Below are 25862 nucleotides of genomic sequence, written 5' to 3'. Positions count from 1 at the left end.
CTTCTGCTGCAGCTGTGAGATTGAAATGTTAGCCATCGTTCCCGAATCGAGCCCATGAGCTTTTAAAATTTTCATTACATGCTCGATCAGGTCGGTCTGATCTTTGTGAGCCGTGGCCAACTCGGCTTGGAGGTCCTTGATCTTTCTTCTATTTGCCCACCGAGAAGGTTGAGGGCATTCCTATCCTCAGTAAGCCTTTTGATGTCGACCTCGTACCGACTCAGCTCAGCTCGAGACCGAGAAAATACTTCCCGATGAAACGCTGAGGCTTACGCAGAAAGAAGAAAAGAAGTTAGACAGGAAGAGAAAAATGAACACAAGGATAATACCAACAAAGGGGGTTAAGGCTTACCCGATTCTGAGCTTGCTGTGCTTCGTTGAAAAGGCTCGATGCCTCGCCCGAGTCCTTCCTTGAGACCTCTAAGTCGCTCAGGCCGGTAGCATCTTCGACCCCAGTAAAGTAATCACGGAAGGGGTCTTCCCTTCTATGGGCTCCTTCGATGGAAGAGGTCTTCAAGGCCCGAGCCTCTTGAATCATCTCCTCAGAAAATGAGGGGAGCAGCGGGGAGCCTCCAATTTCTATTGCCCCAAGTAGATCACTTGGGGCGTTATTTCCATCTCGAGGGGCCTCGAGACCATCCCCTATAGCCGTACCCACCGTTAGCTCATTATGGTGAGAGGCATCTTCAATCCTCGATGACTCGGGGACTTCACCCAAGTCTCTTCCTGAGATCCCCTCATTTCGAGATGGGTCCAGCCTTCACTGATTCAGTGGTCTTTGGGGCCTCGGTGCTCATTCCCACTCAGGCCACCAGCCCGGAGTCGTCTTTTTCCTCTTCTTCATCTTTCTCCTTTTGACGCCAAACAAAGTCTTCGGTCAGAAGGATGATGTTCTTCTTCGGCTTACGAGCCTTCTTCTTCTTAGGTTCTGGATCCTCAGAGGTTGAGGTATTTTTCCTCTTTTTGTCCTTCGCCGGTTTAGGTGCTAGGATCAAATTCTTCTCCTCACCAGATAGGGGCCTCATGACCACATCCTTGCCCAGACCTGTACACGAGAAAAAATGAATAAGTAGAAGAAGGGCATCTTAATTGAATCATCAAATACACAAAAAGTGGGCTTACCATGAGTCTTGGCCTCCCATCGGCCCTTTGATAATTCGCGCCATGAGCGCTCGGCGTATGTAGAGGTCGAGGCCAGGTTCCGAACCCAGCTCTTGAGGTCGGGAATCGCATGGGGGCATCCAAGCGACCACTACATCATGGAAAAAGACATCGATGAGAAAAGACAAAGGAACAAATAATACATGGAAGCTAACAGTGAGACGATACTTACGATTCATGTTCCATTTCTCACGAAATGGCATCTTCTCAGCTGGGATTAGGTCGGAAGTCCTCACTGAAATGAACTGGCCCATCCATCCTCGATCCTTGTCCTCATCTATGCTCGAGAACAATACTTTGGTAGCCTAACGTTGGAGTTTTATTAACCCGCCTCGATAGAGGCGGGGGCTATACAATCTGATAAGGTGATCGAGGGTGAAAGGGAGCCCCTCGATTTTGCTCACGAAGAATCGGAGCAGAATAACAATTCGCCAAAAGGAAGGATGGATTTGGCCTAGGGTTATTCGATATTGACGACAAAAATCAACGATAATGGGATCGAGGGGGCCCAATGTGAAAGGGTAAGTGTAAACACTTAGAAACCCTTCCACATGGGTGGTGATGTCTTCTTCGGGGGTCGGGATCACCACCCTTTTGCCCTCCCAGTTGCAGTCTTTCTTTACATGCTTAAGGTATCCCTCAGTTATCGAGCATATATACCTTGAAATTGGATCGCATCGACCAGGAATCGACGAGGTTTTATCAATCTTGAAATCGGAGTTTAGCGCGCGCACCCCAGGAATGCATTCCTCAAGACGGGGTTCCACCGACGTTTTCCCGCCAGCTGGTTGGGAAGATGAAACAACTTCTTTTTATGGTACTGTTTTCGATGTTATTGCCATTTTTGTGTAAGTTTAAAGGAGAGGAAGATGATAGGACTTGACGTTTGAGAAAGGATTAGTAGCAAAACCTGAAGATTTGTAAAAGGGAAGAATTTAAGAGATGTAAAAGCTTTGGAGATTAGAAGGAAGTGAAAGTAAAGTTTGAATCATGAAGAAGTGGTCTGTTTATTGGATTCACGGCGACGGTTCAAAGGAACTAGTGGCCGACCACCAACTAATACACATTAATGATTTGGGAAACTGTACCGACGGGACGTTTCGGTCACTTCCGTCGCTCACGTCACGAGGATGACGTAATGACAGGTCGGGGTAGAAAATAGAAGACCTAATTCGTTTCTTGTCATTACACTCCAACAAACGAGAGGACTATTTATATACAGTTAAAACCGAGCCCACCCAATTTTTCTATCTGACCGGGACCGGGGAGCTGCATCGAAGGTCGGCCCCGTAGTGGATCAGACCAAGGTACGAGGACAAGGTACCAAGTTCGGGATTCGAGGTATCTATCGAGATCGAGGACAACAACGATCGAGACTGAATGAGACAAGCATCGAGCAAGATCGAAGATAACATAATAACGGAAAGACGAAATATCCGTGACTGGTCGAAGATCATGACGGAAATTTCGGAACGGATCAAATTAGGAACGATTAATTAGTTAACCATGGGATTTCCTTCTATAATTAGAGTTATACCATAAGTAGAATTCCTCTACTATATAAAGGGGAGTATTAACCATTTGTAAGACACATTGTTCTCGCATAAGAAAGCCAATATAACGCTCTCTCTTTAGCTTATACTCTCTTGTTCATCAACTTGCTTTATTTTTAACCGTTTTGGTATCAATCAGTTCGAAGGCACCCTAGCTCGAGGGTTGGATTCTGTTTCAACACTGGTTCGCTTTACTTTATAGTTCATTTCTGTTATTAATCTTCATATTTATCAATTAGTATTAAGTGAAATCACGTGTCTTTAGAACCTCGTTATAAGTTTAATTGTTATCCAATTTTAAGGGCAAACAGGTAATCAATGGATAACTAATGTGTTTATCTTTTATATTTGTAAAACCTCAAATTGTGGGTTCTTCAAGTTTGGGAGACTAGAAATTCTCTCAAAAGTGATCGTATTTAAGAAGTCATAGATAATATGGCTATCCATATTATACGCCGCTTTACCTATTTTTTATCCGTATTAAATATGAGTGAGGTCGGATAATTTATCTATTTTTTTATTACCCGTTTTTGACCAGTCCTATATCAGACTCGTCCTGCCCGTTTGACGCTCATAGGTGAGAGAGATTGGCCCCGGGAAAAGGTGGACAGTGCACTTCACAAAAATATTTGTTCGCATAGTAGCGTCTGGGGTCCGCACTCACATAAAATCGAATCAATTGATTTTGTGCTCGTTGCAAAAATTTTTTTGAAAAAAGTTTTATGTCACATCTATCGAAAGATTTTTATTTATTATGAGAGATCAGAAAATAAAATAAAAAATCTTTACAAGGTCAATTTGTTCTAGTATTTAAATTGCAAAGAATTTATGGTGATCCATTTTCCTTCATAAAAGTTATCCTTCAACATAATTAATTGGAGTAAGATGTATTTCACATCAAGCAGACTGCAATTTGTTTGAAATTAAGACACACCTCCCCTCTTTCCACATTATATGACAATATTTTTTTTCATCCATTCTAAAAAAAATAACGATTTTTAAAATAATTTAAATTTAAATTTTTCATTTTACATAATTTACATTCACACAAATATTTGTAACTTATTTTGAATTACACTTTTCAAAAGTTCTTCTTTCTCAAACGCCGGCGGTACTTTGCCACAAAGTGTAACGAGGAGTGATAGCTATGTTGTTTATAAGTTAACATGTTTATGCATAGGGTTCAAACAACTTTTTTCCATCGTAATTTGTATATAGAAAGAAATCAAGAAAAGTGCAATCATATCACAGTAAAAGCAATCACATTCTCGAATAGAAGTTGACATTACATCAAAATATTACAGAAATGTAATTTCAAATAGAAGTTGACTCTTGTTTACACAGAAGCAGGTCGTGCGACGCAATCATGTTCTGTAGTGTTACAGTAAAAGGCCACTTGTCAACCTTGAGAGAACCGCCTTCCAATTTGAGCATCCCAAATATTTGAGGAGAAAAAGTTGTCTTTTTTATACTTGATTCTTATTTCGTTGGCCTGACATTAAAGCCCCGATTGATCATAAATTTTGGCTTTATTTTTTATTTTTTTAAAAAATATTATTTATTTATAAAATATGATCATATTTTGAGGAAAAAATTCAAATATTTTCAAGTTCCTAAAAATTAGTTTAGGATTTTTAGGTGAAAACTTTTCTTCTACTCACATAACTTCAACTTTTCTTCAAATAAAATGCATGTCCAAATATTATTTCAATTTTTAAAAATTATTTTTTAACACAATTTTAAAAACTCTTTTTTCAAGTTTCAATCAAATCTATGTCGAAACGGTAGCTAAAATTCAGCCATCACTGCCTCAGCAATATACTTCTAAACAAAGCAACAAAAATTCCCTCTCAATTTTTTTTAAGACCATCTCAAAAAAAAGCAAGGAAAATTGGAAGTATAAGCCAAAGATGGGAATTTTCCTAAATTCGTAAAACAACAAAAGTGGCCTGTTTCATCCTTCATTTTACAAAAACATGCACCCCACGTTCTCTCAACCATTCACAAAAACAAGAGAGCAAACATCAAAAGACTCCTTCATTCTCTATCAAGAAAACTTCTGTCTCCTTTTCTCTTCTCCTATCTGCGCCAGCTGAAACCCTTTCCTTTTTTTGACGTCAAAAGTTTCCATTTTGTTCATCTATCTTCGTATCATATTATATTTCTGTTTTATGGTCTCAAACTTCGTCGCATAAGGCAACATTCTTTTGGCTTGAATCAGAAAAAATGGTTCGAGCACTAGAGGAAGAGAAAGAGATTCCATCTGCTGAATCTCAAAAGGTTAATGGGTTGAAGCTTCTTCGTAAAGAGACCATCAGGTCACGTAATAAAGCCGATGATTCAGGCTCCGCTATCATCAACCAGAACCAGCCTTCAGGCATGTCATCTTCTTCTGCTTTTCAAGTTCTTACTATTTCAAGAGAAAACTTTAGTCTTGTTGAAAATGTTTATCACATTTTTCGTTTATTCGTTCAATGGTTGAACACAAATATATTTCGCTCTTTTGGCTGAAACGAATTTTCATGGATTTCTATTATCACAGTTTGTTGTTCCTAATCTTTTCTATTTCTCGTGTTTTGATCATATTTTTTGACGAACGTACTCTGCTCATTCTTGTTCAGATATGGAGCTGATGAAGGAAAAATTTGCCAAGTTGCTCCTTGGTGAGGATATGTCTGGCGGAGGAAAGGGTGTTTCATCAGCATTGGCATTGTCAAATGCAATCACAAACTTAGCAGGTATCTGAATCCTACCATATTCTCAGCTATATATACCTTTATTTGATGAATATATGTATCACCAGAAAAAAAAATCTCAACTTTGTCTGTTATTTTCCTACAGAGATCATTTGACGGTTTCATTGTATGCTTCTTTTTCATATCTTTTGTTTTGTTTTACAAAATGCAGCTTCTGCATTTGGGGAACAGAAGAGATTAGAGCCCATGCAACCAGAGATAAAAGCCAAGTGGAGAAAAGAAATTGATTGGCTTTTATCTGTTACAGATCACATTGTTGAATTTATTCCTTCTAAACAAAAATCAAAGGATGGAACAAACATGGAGGTATATACACCTCTCTCCCCTGAAATTCTTCTTCACATATGTCACCTATCTAAATAGCAAACTAACAAGAGCCGAATGTGTACTTCTCAGATTATGGTGACAAAGCAGAGAACTGATCTTCAAATGAACATCCCAGCACTACGCAAACTAGACGCGATGCTTCTGGTAAGAGAAAAGTTCTTTTCTTTTCTTTGGTTTTCCTTTTTTGTGTTTGATGTCATTCTAAGTAGTGTAATTTGCGCCATCAATTATGCTTATGCTTGGTTTGATAACAAACAGGATTGCTTAGATAGTTTTAGAGACCAAAGTGAAATCTCTTATACATCGAAGGATGAAGAAGGAAAAAACAGCAGGGCAGATGACAAATGGTGGATACCTACACCTAAGGTTCCCCCTAATGGTTTGTCCGATGCAACAAGAAAATGGCTGCAATTTCAAAAAGATTCTGTAAACCAAGTACATAAAGCAGCCATGGCCATAAATGCTCAAGTTCTAACAGAAATGGAGGTCCCTGAAAATTATATAGAATCCCTACCAAAGGTAAGATAAAAATCTAGAATCTCATTATAGCTAAATACAAGCTTATTAGCTGGATTTAATATTTCTTTTTCTTGTATTTTCAGAATGGGAGAGCAAGCCTTGGAGATTCGATATATAGGAGTATCACTGATGAATACTTTGATCCTGATTACTTCCTTTCGACTATGGACTTGTCTTCAGAACATAAAATTTTAGACCTCAAAAACAGGATTGAGGCTTCTGTTATTATATGGAGAAGAAAAATGAATGCTAAAGATGGGAAATCAGCCTGGGGTTCAGCCGTTAGTATGGAGAAGAGAGAATTATTTGAAGAAAGGGCAGAGACTATCTTGCTTATCCTAAAGCATCGGTTCCCTGGAATTCCTCAGTCATCACTAGACATAAGCAAAATCCAATACAACAGAGTAAGAACCCCTGTTGATAATCTAAAGATTGTAGACTATTTACCTAGCTTCTGTATGATATGCAATTACATTGTTTATATTACCATAATATTCATCTACTTTTTCTTCGTTCTCAAGTTTGTTTCATCTTTTCTTCTTTGATCTCCTAATGATATACATAAGAATTCAACATATTATAGAGAATCTAGTTCTTGAACTTCAAAAACTTAACTTAAAATCTTTTTTATCTAACAGGATGTGGGGCAAGCTATTTTAGAAAGCTATTCGAGAATAATTGAAAGCAGGGCATATACAGTCATGTCACGAATCGAAGATGTTCTCCAAGCAGATGCTGTGGCCCAAAATCCTTCCAACGGAGAGGTAAAGAGGTTTCCTGGAGATGATTCCTTAGGGGTCGCAGCATCAGAAACATTCCCGGACGGTAAGGAAGAAGTAGAGAAGCTTAATTCTGCAGAAACTCCTAATTCAATGACACTGCTGGATTTCATGGGTTGGGGAGCGGAACAAGGAGATGATGATGCTGAGAAAGACTTGAAGGAGGACCGAACCAAAGACACTGATGGGAAGCTCCTAAGCAAACCTCCAAATATAGTCACTAATAAGAGAGTTTCTTACCTAGAGAATTTAGCTGGTTCCAGAAGTCCAACGGCACGTCACTAAGTGACTTAACAGCAGAATGCTGATTGACTCATCAGAGGCAAGGACAGACGAACAGAGTTTCATCAGATTAAGAAAGCTCGGCGTCAAATGTACATATCGAGATGAAGCATACCAATCTAGGATTTCACTAAGTCATTCCTTTTGTAAATAGGGATACAGTTAGTAGACCTACTGGGTCTGTGGCACTTCTTGAAATGATTTACTCAGTACAAGATGTCACCTTGTTGTTGAACAACAATGGGAATTACGGACCTTTTACCTTTGAATAACCTCTGGTTTTCAGATCTATTAATAATATGATCTGTAGTTCACATTTTGAAGTTTATCTGGTTTGCAGTTTACAGAATCATTAACTGATTATATGTTAATTCACCAGCAAATTATCTTAAATCCTTTTTACACTTCACTTAAAGAAAGTATAAGGTGAGAATATATCAGAAATTTGCTGACATTCAGAGACAAATTAAAGCAAGGAACTCTCTTTTAGTGACGTTTTATAGAAGTTTCTGACCCTTTTTAGAAGTCAAAATTGGTACTTTCAATGTATAATTTACGACACCAAACATGAATGATCACCAACATGAACTAATAAAAGTAAATATCCCAAATATTTGAGTAGAATAAAGAAGCCACCAAGTAAGAAAGCAACGCCACAATTTCACCTTAAGATATAACTTGTAATGGGAAGTCTTCAATTATACTTACACAAACTGGGGACACATACATCAATTACAAATTGAAGGTTGAATTTTGGATAGAAAAAGCAATTAGATCTTGCCACGTGGTCCGAGCTTGGGTGGAAGTTGTGGACCTTTCTTGATTGGTAGGATATCCCCTGATGCTGTCGAACTGAAGTAAGCAAGTGTGGAGCCACCTCCCAATATCAAGAATTTGAGCAGCAGACCTCTCTTAGTGAATGGAGCAGCAAATGTCTCAAAGAACTTGCTCTACATAACACAAAGCAGCAGGCAAGACAGTTATCACTCAGGCATGTGCTGCAATACTGAAGGCTTAAGATATTCATCAATGATGTAGGCGAAAATAAAATACCTGAAGAGGGTTGTATGGTGAAGGTGCATCTGATCCATACAAGTCCCACTGGCCAGTGGTGTTGCCCAAATCCTCCAAATCAAAGTATACACTCTTGTCACCATATTTGGCAACCACAGAGCCAGTCCTACACAAACATGTAATTATTCACATCATAATGACCAAAACAAGCAAGCTTATAAGCATAAACACATCCAATGTCATTTTTATCCCCTTCTTCAGTGATTATATGAACATAGTAACTTATTCTTTTTAAAAGTTCCTTCTTTTACTAGATGAGCTGAGTCTTGTTGGGCTAAAATGGCCCAAAGATACTCGTAACAAGGTGTTATATTGTCAGTTTCGGGCCAAGCCCGCACGGTTTTTCCTGAAAGACATCGCACCGTTACTCCTTATACGTAGCTTTTTTTTCCTTTCTACTTTCCACGTGGGAATTTGTTGACACACACACCAACAAATCCAACCAACAAATGGATGTTCACAGATGACACCAAGAAAACGCTCTCCTAACGGCTTAAGCTTTTAAACGAGATGGTCACACAGTTCAAGATATTGAGTTCAAGTCACTATCAAATAGATGTTGCAGTTGCACTACGTTTTTGGCTCGAGAAAGAGTGTCAGACTGCACATGAGGAGACGTGTTGAAAATATAATTAAATAAATCAAAAGAATGTTTTGTCTATTTAAACTTTTAGATAAAGTGGTCACACATTTAAACAATAATTATCAGTTGGCAATCACAATAAGGTAGAGGGGAATCCCTTTACCTGGATTTAGTGGGCTTCAAATTGAGGCGAGATGATTTGAGATGAAGCTTAGTTCCAGTGATGGAGCTTCCAGCTAGGCCTTTGACATTGGTGGTAGGCTGCACTCCAGCAAGGGTTGCCAAAGATGCCATGGCTTTCACTAAAACAAACAAAACTACTTTCAGAACTCAGAGTGTGGGCTGGCAATTGGTGGGAGTGTGGATACCTCTAACCTCTGGCTTTTTGATCTGTTTGCGTGGATCCGAGCAAGACATGTGGCAACCTTGGGTATCTGTTTAGAGATATAGAATCCCATTTGATTGTCGACACGTGTCATAAGCTGGATAAGCCTATCCCATTAAAGTTTAGATGAAATTTGAGTTTAAGTTATTTTTGTTCTTAGAATCAAATATTGCAAAAAAAGTTCTTTCGGACATAGTCAAGAGGAAATAGATAATGCCCAACTAGATATAAAGTTCTTTTTACGAAATTTATTTTTTGCAAAAATAATTTCTGTCTTTCTTGAAAAATATTCTTTGTATTTGATTGGTGAATAAGAAATAATATTTAGGTATTCCTGCACCAAGCCATTTAAAGGCTGCCTTTCATCATTTGTTCTATATTTGTAATTTGTGTATTTGCACCTTTCATAGGATGTGATCATTTGCAATTTTGGCTAATTTTGTACCACTACATATCTATTTTAACATATGCAATGTAGATTATTAAAAAATGTAGCTGAAAACACCTTTGCCTTGTTGAGTTTTGATCTAAGCTTGCCATAAAATCCCAGTTAATGGAAAATTCAGAAATTGGTTTTGAAATATGAGGTTCCGTGTTACAGCAGAGAGAACGATATGGGCTCTGTTTTTTGGCTGATGCAACACATGAAGAAATTCAATTTCTTTTAGCAGTTTCAAGCTGGACATGTTTAGATTAGAGTAGAAATAATTAGGTGTCATAATGAAACTAACAAAATAGACGCCGAATGACCCCTGCAACACAAAAGCAGAATAATGTGGTTCTGTCAATTGCTTACATCCGCGGACAGTAACTGAACGTCGTCAAACTGAGGGTCGAGCTTTGCTCATTCTTTGAGATCCCTTATAAATAGACTATCCTTAATTATGAGGTTGGTCAGAAGACTATGCAGAAAGGTCAGCAATGCACTTGCATGTAGCCATCAGCAGGATATAATTATAGGACTAGAATTAACTGCAGCGCAGTGCTGCATGCACTGCTAATTCAGTAATTTAAATTGCTGAGTAAACTGAAACAACTTTCAGATATGGATAGATGAGAAAGACTGAACACATTTGTTCAAAGGAGAGATGAAAGTCGTCGACATAAGCAAATAGTACTATTATATCATCTTTCCTCTTACCACAGTTGATATAGATAACTTAATATTTTGTCCTACAAGCTAATACTATGTGGATTCAAGTTTATTGATTGCTGAAATTTTGCTGACAAGATGAGCCACAACACAAATCTTATTCAGTTATTCACAAACCTACAGTCCTTGCGAATTTCTCCCTCTTTACCTAGCAAAACTTTATGGTTCGAGAGTTTTAAGAATCCTGATGTAAAAATGTTAAAAAACTGCTGCTGATCGCTTGCAAATCCAAGGACATAAGGCTTTGTTCTTTGATCACTGGAAATCTCAGAATCAATCTTGAGTAGTCCTCTTCCATTAAGGATATCAGTGAAGTAACGATTATCAAATGCAAAAGTAGTAGCATCATTGGTTGCAAAAGTGACATTAGATAAAAAAGGATCGCTGCAAATCACCAGTAAAGTGAGTTTGAATGATGTTGACAATGTAGGATCCCCTGGAGGCTGCAACCTCTTCTCAAAGTTCCGGCAATGGCCGATGCCTAGAGTGTGTGCACCTGCATCAAAATTGCTCAATCTGTCAAAATTTCGGTCTATCAGTATTTGATTGGACATAGAGTTTTAGAAATAATTACGACTTTTGCAACATACCAAAAGTACTGTAGAACTTATAGTCTTAAATGTACTACGGCAATTTTATGCCAAATAAATATAGAAATGAGTCAAGACTAAAATGGAATGAGTGTCATATAATGTTGAAAGAAAGGTGGTAGTTTGTACCAATAAGGGCTACTCCTTCTTGGAGAGTGATATTCTTCTGCTGGAAAAGTTTAATGAATTTATCAACAGAAATGTCTGCAGCTGGAAGCTGTTTGTCAGCTCTCTCCTTGCTTGACAATTTACTATCTCTTCGTCCGGTCAAAATCTCTATATAGGGTCCTCCTGCCTGAAAACACAAAACATTCCTTGAAATAACACAAAAACACAATTGAGCCATTTCGGGTAACATTACATTGTTTTTGACCTCATATTTTGACGGTCCTTTTGGATTCAATCTAGGGAGGAGCTACGTGAACCAGAGTCGGAGCCAGAATTTGAAATTTATGGGTTCAGAATTGTAGTCCATTTAAGTTACTGGACTCTAAATTAATAATTTATAGATATTCAATAGATTTGTTAAGACATATATCAGGTTGGTTTGGATTAAAGCTACTGGGTTCGACCGAACCCGTAACCTATTTTCTAGTTCCGCCCCAGACGTGAACGCAAAAGGGTTCAATTGAATCTCCTCCGTCAAAAGGTCAAATCCTATGTATAGTTTTTTTGCGTCTTTTTAAATCCCTTTTAGAATTCCTGTCTCTATGTATCTGTTGGTCAATATTGCATGACAATTATTATGAGATGCCCTATTTTTTCAAAAAATAAACCATAGTTATAGATCATAAGAGTAAAGAAACAAGAAAAACAGTACTCCTAATAGGTACCAGATGTACACCATCACGAGCTGCTAACTGAATGATATCAGCACAAGAAACAGTTTGACGGCAAATTCTCTCCAAAGATCTCTTTATTCCATCGATTAAGTCAAGTTTGCGTACTCCAAAGTTCATGTCTGACTCTGTTTCAGTCAATGAACCATTTGAATAACTTAGCATTACTGAACCATCACAACCCTGCAAAAAAAAAAAAAAAGGAAATTAAATACCGGGTTAAAACAACTAATGGAAGATCAAGCAAGTATTAGAGAGCTATTAATATTTCTATATAACTGAAATATGTTGCTAGGGCAGAACTCAGACGCGCATGATTTCAGACTCTTGAGATGTGATTCCCCCGATATAAATAGCACGGAATATGATGATAAAAGGACAGCCCGGTGCACAAAACTCCCACATTCACTCAGAATCCGGGTAAAGGTCGCAACCCAAGGGGTGTGATGTACTATCCTGATGCAAGCATCAGTGGCCGATTCCACGACTCGAACCCGTAACCAATAGATCACATGCATGAATACAACTTGACCGTTGCTAATTGCTAAAAGAGGAAAGAGAGAATTGTACATCTACTTGGCAGTCGTGGAAAGCGAGTCTTAGGAGGGCTGCAGCTGAAGAAGGATCAATTAGCATAGACCTACTCACTTCATCTTTCACAACTTGTTCTGCATTTGGACAACTGTTCCTATAGAAATTAAGCTCAAGTCTTGGACTTTTTTCTTCTTTAGAATCTCCTACAATAACTGAAAATAAACAACAGAACGTGCAGAAAAAAACAAGCACTAAAATTCCTTTTAAACCTGTCATGTTCAATAAACAGTTCTACTATACTAAACAGTTAACGGAATATTGTGAAAGAAATAGACTATAAATAACAGTAAATGTTCAGGAATTTGTAGACTAGTGTCCAAAGGTATGGATGTTGTAGTTTGTGCTTTTACCACCTGGACTATGAAGTAATTGAGTTTGACCTGTTACTATTAAGGTAGTGCAATTAAGGCTTTTTCTGGTATGAGTCAAATTAATTAATATTAATGAGGTGCGTTACGTAAAGGTAGGGAGGCAGAAACAGGAAAGTAGTTGCTCTCAATTACATACTCAGAATTAAGAAAGCTGCAGAAAATATTCACAAGTTCACAAGTTTTCCTCCTTTTTCTTCTAATTTTGTTCATTTAGAAGGAAAAAAAAGAAGAAGAGTTACATCAGAAAATATAGCCTACCTATCTTTTGCACATGGAGCTGGAGGGAGAGGCAAATGTATGAGGAAAATATAAAGCGTTTCATATTGGTTGTGGGCGAAGCTATCTATGGCCAAGGGTGGTTATCTAAATATTTTTGCTAAAAAATTATGCTATGTATAAGGTAAAATATTGGTACTTGTTATTGATTAAAAAATAGACTTTGAACACTCTTGCATAGCTCATTGCCAAGGAATGTTAAAAATTTGAATACCCTTATTGAATTTCTTGGTTTCGCCATTTGGGCTAGGCATAATTAGCTTTGTATAATAAATCATGTTTTATTCTTTAAAGCATAACAACAGTGAAATGAAAAAAATAACTATATTAATCCCAAATAATTTGAGGTCGATTATATAAATTATCTCTAGAAAAACACCAATGAAAATTTAACTTAGAAGTTAATTAAATTTACAATCAATTACGTGTCATACCCCATTAGTTAAGACCATCTATACGAATTATCTGTATTCTCAATTTTATATATTTCATCCCAAATACACCGTTTGTATCCTAGGACAAATTAAGAGTTCTTTAATACTTGATGTTTCTCTAAATCTCACACATAGTAATACTTACTAACATAAGTTTTTACCAGACTTGGAAAAACTCTAGACAAACATAAGTATAACAACAATAATCAAATCTTAGTTCCAACTCGCTGGCCAAAACAAATGAAGGGGAAAAGCCCCTTTGTTCTCCTCCAAAACTGTGGAATAAGGAAAATTCTAAATTAGTTGTAAATATTAACCGTTCTAATAACATACTAATAATTTTTGGGAAAAGTGACAAATTTGCTACCATACTACTCAGAATTGAGCAACTTTACCCTTCCATTTAGCTTTTGATTTAATATTATCCCGCAATCAAAAAATATTATATTTTTTGTCCTTGATCCCTTTGACAGAGTTCCAACGAGGATAAATTTCAAACAGTTACAAGTTGAAGCGTAAATCTAAATTTTTTTTCTTAAAAATTTTGAACACTTGGAGTCTATCTATTTCATATTGAGTTTCTTTCGTTTATGTCAATTATAAATACGAGACAATTCGATAGTGGGACAAATTTGAATCGTTTTTGGTATATTTTTTTTCAATGTAAAAAGAAAAAACTAAAAAGAAAAAGAAGAGAAAGAGTGAGAGACACAATATTAAAGCTCTTTTTATTTATAGGGAATAAAAAAAGGAAACAAAAAATAAAAGAAAAAGAAAAGGAAGAGATAACATAAGAAGGGTATCCTCATTCCTCCCTCATCTCTGTGTTATCCGAACACAGGGCTCCCTGCTTCTCACCAATGTCTCTAACTTCTCCTCTTCTTCAACTTCCCCTCTCCCAATTCAAATCCCTCTCCCTTTCCACCCCTTTTATTAATGGCTCCTCTTCTCTTTCCCGTCTCTCCAAACCCTCTTCCTCTATCACTTCCCCAAACCCATCTCCCCCAGCTTTCTTGCCTCCAATTCGAGCCATGAGATCAATGCAAGGCCGAGTCGTCTGCTCCACAAATGACAAAACAGTTTCAGTGGAGGTTACCCGTCTTGCGCCTCACCCGAAGTACAAGCGTAGGGTTAGGAAGAAGAAGAAGTACCAAGCTCATGACCCTTTGAACCAATTCCAAGTTGGGGATTTTGTTCAGCTTGAAAAGACTGCGCCCATTAGCAAGACTAAAACTTTCCTTGCTGTACCTGTACCTCCGAGAAACCAGCCCAAGCCCAAGGAGGAAGAGAATCTGGAACTTGGGCTTCCGCTTGAATCTTCTCTGCAGCAGAGTTAAGAGTGAGAGCTTTCTTCGGCACTTCCCAAAATCTTGTATTGTTCAGTTTCTTTTTTCTGTTGGTTCTTGTTGTGCTTTCATGATAATCATGTATTTTGATACTTATTTTTAGATGGGGAATTTATTCGGTTTCAATTCTGATTGATGCTTTTGTAGTACTCAGCTAATTTTCTCTCTTTATTTGTGAACCCGAATGTATGATTTTATCAGACCCGACCCGGAAATGAACCGTTTGGTAGTAAGTTTTCAGTTGCAAAATTGATAGGGTTGATATTTAGCTGTCTAGTGTTTCTGATTTTTTTTTTTTTTTTTTTTTTGCGAATTTCCAAATCATAGAGTTTGTTAATATGCAAAGTCAAAAACTTTGAGTTATTACTCTGGTTCTTCTTTTCCTCAGCAGTGTAGTGGAGTTCTAACTCAATAACTAGATGCAGTTTTCTTGTGATTCATGTAGGATTAGTGAACATATTAAGTAATGAAATTACTGCTTTTATGGTTAATTTCAGAACTTGATGGCCAACTAATCCAATTTAGTTATAACAGAGTTTAACTAGTTAGATCCTTTCTCTTGCAATGCGAATTTTGCTTTCAAATTGGTGGGGGCTGCATTATCCCACAACCATTGAATTATCTGTCTGACCTCCTTAACACACATATCATGCGTTTAACAGATGGTGTAGTGATAATTGTCTGTCTTTATGTGTCTTCTAAAGGTTGCTTTCTCCTTTGAACTTACCCTGACTGCAGGAATGAAACATATGAAGCCTAAGATGTAAAATCCGTGGCTAACACTTAGAAAATTCTCAAAGCTTGATAATTTCTCTTTGTAATTGGATATATTGTTCATGGATTAGGTTCCATTTATCTTGGAGGAGAGGTAGACATTCGAATATTGTCTTTGTTTTGTCAAGAAAACTGTATCTATCGCATGCTTAGAGTTTTACTTGAGTACGCTCATCTATCACACATTACTTTTCCAGTTCTTGGATAAAAGGTTTATTCTACAGACTACACTTATTAGAGGAAAGATGCTCCGAGCAGCATATTTTCGTAATGGTTGCTATATGTAGTTAGGATAATCTGATAAAAGTTTTGCTCTAGTGTAAGCAAGAAGCTGTGTAAGTTCAGCTAGATCTTTTATCAGATTCCGATGCATAAATTGCTATTCATCTCTGTGTCTGTGAGTGGGGAAGAGATATATATTTCCTTTTTACCATCTATACCTTAGTAACAGATGAAAGAGGAAGCTGCATCAATGGGCATATCATCATTTATCTAAGTCATATTATGTACCAGCTATGATAAGAACATGCCTAATACACAAAATCTACATGTATCATTTAAGAGGCAACAAGCATATCAATATTGAAGCTAGTTTGCTCGTCGTGTACATGCATATCATCTTCCGAGTTTTATTTGAAAGCCCTGAACTCCAATAATGAAAGAAAATAGATTCCTTTAAAGATGTACCTCAAAAATCCTGTTTTGGATTCAGTTTTAAGTGCAAGCCAGGTATTCCATATTTTCATTTACATCGATGTTTCAAAATGGGTAAATCCATCCCTTGTTGTCCAGCTTGTAGTTTCATTACCCGACTTAATGTCAAAGTTGTTTGTTTATTAGTTGGTTGGGTTATAGTAGTTTCTCACTATACTTTATTTGGCAAAATGTTGTAGGTGCCCTTAGAATTTTTGGGAAGTATCAGAGATGCCCTTTTACCATTGCCATCTTTCAGCTCCCTTCATTTCTTATATCCAGTTTAATGTAGTTTGGCTGCTTCTAAGTCATTGAAATAAAACATTAACATGGAGATAATTTTGTAAATCTACTGCACAAAGAACATAAAGCATGAAAGAAGAGAAAGAAAATTATATATGAGGTGACGAGAATTCTTATAGTAGTATATACACATCTGTGTTGTAACAAGTTTCCTTTGATGGTTGTTATCTTGATAACATCGCAAGAGTCGAGAATCTGAAGTAAATATGTCTATCTTAATGTGGGGGATTACAATTATGGGGGGAAGAACTCATCACTTTATGTGAATCCTTTTCGTCATTCTATTCAGATGAAAATGGTAAAGGAGGAGGAGAACTATATCATCTGTATAATGAAATTAGCATATTTCTACCTACAAGAATTAATATGCATCGTCACATTGGAAACTTGTCTTGATCTTGTGCAATGTACATGATAAAAGGTTGTTGACAGATTCAACAGACTCCTTAGAAAGTTTAGCTGTTGGAGAGTTGCTAGTTAGAATCTGAAAAGCAATTGTTAGCAAGGATCCTCCTTCTGAACTTCTGTCTTCTGGTTTGGAAGTTATAACTAAACCCCTTGACTCTATGCCATCAGGAAGGATTGAAAAACCTGAAGGTAACACAGCAGTATTGCTCGAGTCGCAGCCTGTTATAACAGATTGCATGCCTGCAATGTCAACTGGGGCATAGACTACTGCGGATTCATAAGCATTGGTGCAAGTATCTTGGAGAATCCACATGTTGTTTTCTCTTAATTTCACTGCCTGAAAAAGAGTGTATAGTTTTCAAACTTCCAATTAGGAAAAAGTTGTAGTATTGATCATATTTCTTTAGACAGGGCAAAATCAAACTCGTTTTTTAGTAACCTGCCGATATTTAAACGGGTCGAATATATTGATCCATTTGTTGACTTCGCTCAATGAGTTGAATTCAAAATAACCCATTCAATTATTAGGTCACGACAGGTCAAAATAGTATAATCTGTCAGGTTAAAATGCAATATTAGGTAAATTTGGAAAAATTTAAACAAATAATCTAAGAAAAATGCACTAGCTATCATTTTTTCTTCTAAAGGCAAAATAAAAAGAAGTAGAGGTTGGGTCGGGTTATGACTCTTTATTTGATTCATCTTGATCCTACCGAACTTTGAATGGGTTGGAGCATAATTTTTTATTAGTATGACCTTGTATTGCCCAATCAATAAGTTTGATCGAACCACCCATTTGCCACTTTTTAGTTACTTCCTTATAGCTTACATTCATGGAAAAGGAGAAGGAAGATAAACAAAACGTCTTTCTATGAGAGGTATATACTCACTTGGATTGAGACTGCATTTCCTTTGTCCTGACCTTTTGCTAAATTTGCAACGGATTGCGCTGGACCTCCATTTGACATGACATCCCACTTAGATAACAGAATACATTGAAAAATGTCAACACTTTTTTTTTTTTTTTTCCTTGAAGAGAGAGGCGGATTCGAGATTTAAACTTTGAGGGTTCAACATTCAAGATTTTAGTATTGAACCCAATGCATTTTAAATTTATGGGTTCATATCTACTATTTATTGCAATTTTAGTCGATTTTTACATATACATTTATGCTCTGTGTCGAAAGTTATGGGTTCCATTGAACCCGCTATCATTGTTTTGGATCCGCCCCTGCTTGCAGAATATACTGAATGTAATGCAATGAGATAAATATTGAACTTACTAACCTCATGTCGACGAGTTTCATCTTTCAGGAAATCAAAGAGTAGGTTGCGAGAAACTGGCAACCAAATGGATGAAACAGCACAGAGGATCACGCCTTGGGGCTCACCAGTATCTGTCAAGTTCTTCCTAGATGCCACCCTAATATCCTCTTGGCCAGTTTTGCTAGGAATCTTGTTCCATGTATTATAACTAGAAGCTCCAAGCATACGGTAGAAACTCCATGTCATTCTTTGTGCCAATGTTAGTATACTTTTTCTACCAGCAAGTGTGGCAACACCTGTTTCAATTCATTTACACAGTTTAATTTTCGAACCAATTTGGAATAAGTTAATGTAAGACATGAAGTTTAGTTTACCAGTTGTATCCTTGGTAGGAATGTTGGTGGCCATGGAGAAGAGGAGGCGCTCGCATTGCTGCTGCAGTGTAGCTATCCAACGCCTTGCCCCAAAAGCTTGGCCGCTGTTGACAATTACACGGTACAGAGAATGAACTGTGCTTTTTTGGCACTCCAGATGTTCCACCCAAGTTACCTAAACATGAGAGCAATTAGATTTAGAGTTTAACTTATACTATATGCTAAAAAATGTAAAAGATAACTATATGTAATCTTCTTAATAAGTGAAATTAGTAACTCAGAGAAATAATTCAAGTCACATGCTACAACAGATTAATATACAATGATTGCTGGAGTTGAGTGTGATCCATACTAAACTCCAATAATGATAGTGTAAAAATTCTTTGCACTACAAATGTGTATTATAAGCTAAATCCTTATATTTATACATAGCGCATCCCAACTCTTGCTGTGTCTTTTTTTCTTCTTGCTTTTGTTTTTCTTCCGTTTAGGTTTTTGGTCTATTTCTTTTAAAATTCTAGGTTCGTCCAATTATTTGTCAATCATAAAACCATATTAAAAATTTCCCACTTTCTTTTTCCTGTGGATTACCTGTGCTTTTAAGATTTTTCCAGAATTTAGCATGCCCGACACCAGATACTAAAGTTTTTAAAGGTGTTAAGGGGTCGGGTCGTCAGGGCTAGAGGAAAAGGGAACCGGCCGGTTTCGGTACCGGTTACAATTTACCGGGTTTATCGGTTCCAGGCTTCTCCGGTGCTAAATTGAACCGGAATAGTTCCGAGCCTAATGGGCCGGGCCGGACTAGTTTTATTTAATTTTTTTTGTATTTTGTATAACAATCGTAATTTATATTAAGATAAAGTAAAAAATATAAAACACTAAAAACTAAAGCATAAAAAGAATGTTTGAATAAATTTCAAAGGCTTTAAAAGCCTTATATTTGAAATTTTGAATAAAAAGTTAAAAACTTCAAAGGCTTTAAAACTTAAAAGCCTTATATTTGAAAAATTCATTAAGAATTTAAAATTGAAAAAAAATATAACTTAAACTGGAGTGTTGAAATTTGAATTTAAAAATTTAAAAATTGAAATGAAGTGGCTACATAAAATTATTTAATAAGACCAATATGTAAGGATCAAACTTCAAAGGCTTTCATTTCATATTTTCATTGCATAATAATATTTCAAATTAACTTGTCTAATAAACTAATACATTAAGCTTAAATAAGTTTAATAAATTCAAAATAACACAAATTGTCTCAAATCAACTTAAATACGAATTTCTGGAGGACGCTCAAGACAACTCTTGATATGTCTCCTTAAACAGCCTGCGCCCTCCCACTTTCGACTAACATTTAAGACCCGACCACAGTTCTTGCACTCTACTTTGCGAACGTCTTCATTTTCTTCTACCACCTCAAAGTGTTTCCAAACATATGAGCGCACTCTAGAAGCACGAGGCATGATTTAACTTGAATTGAGAATTTGGGTTTGAGAATTGAGAGATGAGTGAAGAAATGAAGAAGAGGCGAGGGCCTATTTATAATTTTTCAAAGGGCTAAATTAATAAATAATAAAAGTGTTGTTTTTGAAAAAAATGCCCAAAAAGGACTATTCTTGCAAATTAATCGTTGGGCAACAGTCAAAATGGCAGCTGACCGTTGCCAACAGTCAAGACTATAAATTAAAAAAAATGAACTAGCCGTTGAACCGGTCCGGTTAACCAGTTCACTATTGACAAGACCTTACCGAGTTGGACCGGTCCGGTTACCCGGTATTGAAATTTTCCGCGGCACAGGCTGGTTCCCGTCCCAACCCAGCCCTGCCCGGTCCCCTACCACCGGGCTGGTGCGGTTCGGTCTAAAATCGATCAGGCCGGTCCCGAACCGGCCATCCCGGCCGTTTGACACCCTTAAAAATTTTACCTGGATGTTCAGCCAAATATGGTAATATGACCTTAGCAATATACTACATAAAAAAATGTGGAGTAGTTTTTAGTGCGGAAGGAATTACAGGAGAGTACATGGACAGACCATTTCAATCTAGTTGTGTAGTGATAAGAAAGAAAAGAAAAAAGAAACAGAAAATTAATTAGGGTTAGAAAACATAGGTACTTACCTTGCAGTGGGCATTGGATTGTTCTTGGAGAAAGCAGCCGGAGGGTAATTTTCTGCATTTCACGAGAGAAGCGTCAATGTTGTCTTCAACTTTGTCCACAGAAACGTCCACAATTGCCCACTGACCTACGCTCAATTGTTTGCAATATCTGACAAAATACACTTCTCTCGTCCCCACTACTGGTGTTAGCATCTGCACTTCTGCAAACATCTGTGCCAAAATACCCAGTGAGTTATAAAGAACACACAGACAAAACCCTTATCTTTCTCTCACAAGCGTTTTGGGGGGGGGGGGGGGGGGGGGAATTATAGTAGTGTACATGTTTACGATCTTCTGTTTTTTATAAAACAAACTATTTATCCCCATCTTTCTTTTGAAACCTTTCCTCTTTGAAGTAAAACTCATACTCATCAAAACAAGATAAAAAAGAAAGAACAATATGTATGAAGCTACTTACTAGCTGAACGGCACCATCCCAGCAGTTAGCACCTTCACCATTGCAGATTACGTCCACTGTTGCTGCCTTTGAGATCATCGATGGGAACATTTCTTTCCATTGATTCTTCAGGAATATATTTGCAAAGAATTTAACATCAATAAGATAGCTTGTGTACATAACCAGAGTTTAATTTGGACTCAAGGTTTACGCATTTTGCAAAGTTTTTTTTTTCTATTTAATTACTTTGTACATTATTACTTATGTCATTTTAAAAAAACTAGGATCAGTATATACTATGCAACCGTCCATAATAAGTGGATAGTGAACCTTAAAAATAATGCAGCTTACCTATTTAAACAGGTTAAAATATATAAATAGTAAATTCTTTATACTATCAGTACCTATAATTAAGTTATATACTTATTTTTTTCTGGGCAAATCCTAAAAGAAAATGTCTAAACATCATGATGTTGTAATACTTCCTCAAGAAATGCTCTCCATTGTTCATAGTATCTGTCTTTAAGGTTTTTGCACGATCTTTAAGAGAGATATCTAGTAGCCTTAATTTTAAAAGTATTTGTCAAATTGAAACTACCTTTATCTCTCTTAAACATTTCACTTAATTGATACTCCACTAATTAGAGAATTAATTACTGTAATAGATGATTCTTCGTTTTTCTAAAGCATCAAATATTTTGAAACAAATTCAGTATAAAAAGAATGGAAAATAATATGGACCAGATATACTACACCTCCCCCCCCCAAATTTTTCTTGGACTGTAATTTTTTGATATGCCTTTTAAATATTTTGAATCATTAATTGCCGTGACTTATAGTATGTTTTTACTTAGTTTCCAAATGTGTAAATTTTATTTCAAAAAACTGAAAAATTTTACGTCCAAATGCATGACCTAAATTATAAAGTTTGAATCTCGAAAAGCGAAAAGTGTTATTGGGATAAAAAGAGTAGTATTATTATTTATTACTAGGTGGATGAAATAACTGAGGTGAGAATAGTTGAACGATCTTACCACGTCCATGAAAGTCTGAACAAGTCGAGGGAGTTCCATAAATACAATTCCCGTCTCTCTGGAGGCTTCAATACATCTCTTATTAGGCCGTCCATCTCTGGAATTTTCAGTCGGAAACTCCTTCATGTATTCGTCATAATTAAGTATTTCTCGTCCAGTTTCAAAGCTTCTGATCCACAGTGGTTCTCCACTAGTAGCCATCTTTTTAACTTCTTCCATTGCTTGATTAACTACATGCATTATCCTTGACTTTTCAAGCCCAAAAATGCCCGTGTAATAATCTAAAGCGCTTCTATTTTCTTCTTCATTTCCTCCTGAACATGACGAGGAGCTATTATTATTCGGTGATGTCCCTATTGGGTATTTTCCCAATGCTGCCCTAAGCTTTTCAACCTGCATTCTCCAAAATTAGAAGCGCATGTTATATATGTACGAAGGGAGGGTATGTATCGTATAATTAATGGTTCAACTCAATCCAGCGTTTTATATATATATATAGAGAGAGATTGTTACAAAAATCAATATATAATTTATATATATCGGCTAGAAAAATTAAACAGAGAATCTGACCGGCTATTTGTGTAACAATCCCTATATATATATATATATATATATATATATATATATATATATATATATATATATATATATATATGTGAAAATTACTAGAATCATAGCAAATGATTGATCAGGTCTTTGGAGAAATATTTGGCTGAAATTGAAAGAAAAAAGGTATTTAAAATTGAATTTGAAAAAAACACATTTGAAAGTTGGAGTTGTATTTGAGATGAATTAGCTTGGAAAAAGAGTTACCTAAAAACCATTACTATTTTCAAACCAGTTTTTAAACTTCAAATTCTCTATTCCAAGTTGAATTTTAAATAATGGACCAAATTGTAAAACAAACATTTGATTTGCAAATAATATTTCAAGTTGAAGATAAAATGATAAAGATAATTTTTATGCTCAATTGGGGCCAAATTTGAAATCATATACAATGAATTTAGCGAAATTCATCAAATTTTAATTTTGAATCCGGCTCTATTATATATATATTGGGACACATCGATCAAAGTAATATATGCTTACTCTTCGAAGATAACGATTTGTGTTCAAATTACCTCAGCTCTAAGTCTGGCATTTTCGATTCTTAATTGATGTTCTTCAGCGGGGAGAGTAGGAGCATCATTGCTAGAGCAAGCAAACCCGCAATTAGGACAAGAAGGATTCTTCAACGTCTTCCTTAATCCCTTATTTTCTTCACGAAGTTTTTCTATTTCAGCTTTTAACAAAGAATTTTCATGGCGTTCCTGTATTGCCTGCAAAATTTTCCACGTCACAATTTACACCAATTAATAACGAGACCAGACAAGACTTGACTTAGGACAAAAATATACTCAGTCCCTGGGGTTACGTACGGCGGTCTGTGACATTTATAATCATATCCAAGAAAGATTCATTGCTCTTTATATGTCCTCACTATTCAAGAATAGATTTTTAATAAAGTTCTACTCTATAATAAATATAATTACCTTAATTTGAGTTCGCCGATTTTGAAACCAGAACTTAACTTGCCTTGGATGAAGACCTAATTGCTTACTGAGTTGCTGCCTTTGCTTCTCATCTGGATGCGGTGACTCTTTGAATAATCTGTCAAATAAAATGCATTTTTCATAAGTATTGAAGAAAGTAGAAAAGGAGACCCGCTCGCTTATGCATATACGTTCAAAAACTTAAGATTTACAGTTCTTGAACCATGTTACATGAGCTGCTGGTATTAGCTTTTTAATTACTCAAAATTAGATTAATAGTCGAAATAAAATTTAATGAATGATCAGCTGTCGGTTGACATCAGTTGTGACTCAATAAATGAAAGAAAAGTAGATTAAGAAGAATAAAACACAAGAATTAATTGACAAAACTAGCTAATTGCATGCTTTAGGGGGTTTATACAAATAATTTTGATGGAATGTATATACAGTATGTTTTAGGGAATTAATGACCTAAGATATATATGCATGGTAGAAATTACTGTCAGGGTTATGAGTTTTATCATTGAAGATTCTTCTGTTGTCAATTCAAAGTAAAACGCTTTAGCAAAAAGACAAGTTTAAAAGAAAAACACAAATGGAAAAGTAATTTTTATCTTAAAATCGGATACTCATTTATTATAGTGAGAAGAGTTATATGAACTTACGCCTCCATTTCTCTAATTTGTTCAGCAGTGTGTCTGTGATATTTCTTTCTTTTCTTCTTCTTACTGTTGTTGTTAGGATCTTCTTCATCTTCGTTCCAAGTTATATCGTCATGCTCAAAATCATCATCAGAACCGCGTGATCTCAGTGGTCCAGAAGTCTCGCTGCTAATCTCGACCGTTGATTCTTCTCTCGGCCGTCCTCTACTTCCACTTCCATCCTCAACCTCCTCCGTCTCCCCGTTTCCGCCATCTCGGAAGATTCCAGCCTTCAAAAAACTCAAAACAAAAATTAGAAGCGATAAAACAAAAGCAGAATTAACACATACAGAAAAAAGGAAAAGGAAAAGGAAAAGGAAAAGGGCGATTTTACGAAAGCATAAAATTAATTAATTACTCACGAGGCTGAGCGAGAGAGCAGGAGAGGGAAAGAAATCTTTGGTTTCATGAGGAGGAGGATGGTTATTCGACATGTCCACAACGCCCATGGCAGTAGTGTTTTTGGTGTGTTGAGGAATTGGATTATGGTGAAAATAGATTGAGAGACATAAATATAAACTGAATGTTGATTTTTCTTTTTCCTCTGTGCGTTTTTGAGTGTACGAATAAGACTGTTTATTGGAGGAGAGAGAGAGAGAAGAAAAAAAATAGTGGGGTATAGATGAATTAAAGGATATAAAACAAACAAATGAAAGACCTGAGGGGGTGGGGGGCTGGTAGGAGTTGACTGTTAGATACGGTGGAGGGTCAGTGATTTTGGTCTTCAACTAACTTTTTATTACTCCACACTTAATGAACTATTACTCCTAAGCTTCAACTGCATGTTTATCTACTAGTAGTACTAGTTAATTGAACCGTGCCTTCACTTTTTTTTGTTCTGTATTCGTTTGGAGGCTCGATTAAATTTGGATTCGATTCGAAAAGTTTATCTCGGAGAAAGTGTTTTCTAACAAAAATAACTTTAGACCCAAAGTTCAAAGCTGAAACATCTAATTAAAGATTAAAGATGAAAAAACACTTACATATCCATTACAATCCTCACTGATATATTGTGTCTTCACTCTTCACGCCGAAATGAGTAACATAATGTACAAGATTGTTCGTCATTATAATGAATGGTAAAAGTTATCTGTGTTTATACATCAAATTAATGGATGCAAAGATAAATATCTTTCATACAAGCATCTGTCACTTAAAATGGTTATCTATTCTCAGTTTAATTTAAATATTACAATTAAATT

At 36.3% G+C, this 25862-nt stretch overlaps 4 protein-coding genes across 6 annotated transcripts; 2 read left to right on the top strand and 2 right to left on the bottom strand.

Annotated features, from left to right (window-relative positions):
• Positions 1–4779: 4779 nt before the first annotated feature.
• Positions 4780–7703, top strand: LOC104089552 (rop guanine nucleotide exchange factor 12-like). Its single transcript, XM_009594480.4, has 7 exons — positions 4780–5091; positions 5336–5452; positions 5622–5776; positions 5867–5941; positions 6056–6316; positions 6400–6720; positions 6955–7703. Exons 1-7 carry the CDS (start codon positions 4941–4943, stop codon positions 7378–7380), a joined length of 1506 nt encoding a protein of 501 aa, XP_009592775.1. The 5' UTR covers positions 4780–4940; the 3' UTR covers positions 7381–7703.
• Positions 7704–8017: 314 nt separating this feature from the next.
• On the bottom strand, positions 8018–9448 carry LOC104089551 (photosystem I reaction center subunit VI-1, chloroplastic-like). The gene is made up of 3 exons (XM_009594479.4): positions 9198–9448; positions 8431–8557; positions 8018–8327 (listed from the first exon to the last, which is right to left on the bottom strand). Exons 1-3 carry the CDS (start codon positions 9326–9328, stop codon positions 8148–8150), a joined length of 438 nt encoding a protein of 145 aa, XP_009592774.1. The 5' UTR covers positions 9329–9448; the 3' UTR covers positions 8018–8147.
• Positions 9449–14473: 5025 nt separating this feature from the next.
• LOC104089548 (small ribosomal subunit protein uS17c) lies at positions 14474–15222 on the top strand. The gene has a single exon (XM_009594476.4). The coding sequence runs from the start codon at positions 14537–14539 to the stop codon at positions 15011–15013; it is 477 nt and encodes a 158-aa protein (XP_009592771.1). The 5' UTR covers positions 14474–14536; the 3' UTR covers positions 15014–15222.
• Positions 15223–16862: 1640 nt separating this feature from the next.
• LOC104089549 (homeobox-leucine zipper protein GLABRA 2-like) lies at positions 16863–25267 on the bottom strand. Of its 3 annotated transcripts, XR_684772.4 has the most exons (12): positions 25023–25267; positions 24625–24890; positions 23960–24077; positions 23549–23746; positions 22428–22820; positions 21415–21519; positions 20958–21167; positions 18841–19015; positions 18488–18762; positions 18091–18177; positions 17640–17754; positions 17322–17537 (listed from the first exon to the last, which is right to left on the bottom strand). XR_684772.4 is itself a non-coding variant. In XM_009594477.4 (11 exons), the coding sequence occupies exons 1-11, from the start codon at positions 25107–25109 to the stop codon at positions 17154–17156; spliced, it is 2298 nt and encodes a 765-aa protein (XP_009592772.1). In that variant the 5' UTR covers positions 25110–25267; the 3' UTR covers positions 16863–17153. The 3 variants fall into 3 exon arrangements, 2 of the variants coding, with proteins under 2 accessions (XP_009592772.1, XP_009592773.1); XM_009594477.4 differs by lacking the exon at positions 17640–17754 and having other exon boundaries at positions 16863–17537; XM_009594478.4 differs by lacking the exons at positions 17640–17754; positions 18091–18177 and having other exon boundaries at positions 16863–17537.
• Between the last annotated feature and the right edge of the window lie 595 nt (positions 25268–25862).

The sequence above is a fragment of the Nicotiana tomentosiformis genome, chromosome 3, assembly GCF_000390325.3.
Source record: "Nicotiana tomentosiformis chromosome 3, ASM39032v3, whole genome shotgun sequence".
Classification (NCBI taxonomy): Eukaryota; Viridiplantae; Streptophyta; class Magnoliopsida; order Solanales; family Solanaceae; genus Nicotiana; species Nicotiana tomentosiformis.
The sequence above is the reverse complement of the archived record's forward strand: the minus strand, read 5'-3'. Positions and strand labels throughout refer to the sequence as shown.

Coding starts and splice junctions, on each gene's coding strand:
- LOC104089548 (XM_009594476.4), top strand. CDS start 14,537: ATGTCTCTAACTTCTCCTCTTCTTCAACTTCCCCTCTCCCAATTCAAA.
- LOC104089552 (XM_009594480.4), top strand. CDS start 4,941: ATGGTTCGAGCACTAGAGGAAGAGAAAGAGATTCCATCTGCTGAATCT. Junction 5,092..5,335: donor CAACCAGAACCAGCCTTCAG/GCATGTCATCTT, acceptor ATTCTTGTTCAG/ATATGGAGCTGATGAAGGAA. Junction 5,453..5,621: donor TGCAATCACAAACTTAGCAG/GTATCTGAATCC, acceptor TACAAAATGCAG/CTTCTGCATTTGGGGAACAG.
- LOC104089551 (XM_009594479.4), bottom strand. CDS start 9,328: ATGGCATCTTTGGCAACCCTTGCTGGAGTGCAGCCTACCACCAATGTC. Junction 8,558..9,197: donor TTGAAGCCCACTAAATCCAG/GTAAAGGGATTC, acceptor ATGTTTGTGTAG/GACTGGCTCTGTGGTTGCCA. Junction 8,328..8,430: donor CACCATACAACCCTCTTCAG/GTATTTTATTTT, acceptor TGTGTTATGTAG/AGCAAGTTCTTTGAGACATT.
- LOC104089549 (XM_009594477.4), bottom strand. CDS start 25,109: ATGGGCGTTGTGGACATGTCGAATAACCATCCTCCTCCTCATGAAACC. Junction 23,747..23,959: donor ATCGGCGAACTCAAATTAAG/GTAATTATATTT, acceptor AAAATTTTGCAG/GCAATACAGGAACGCCATGA. Junction 18,763..18,840: donor TCCTACCAAGGATACAACTG/GTAAACTAAACT, acceptor GAATTGAAACAG/GTGTTGCCACACTTGCTGGT.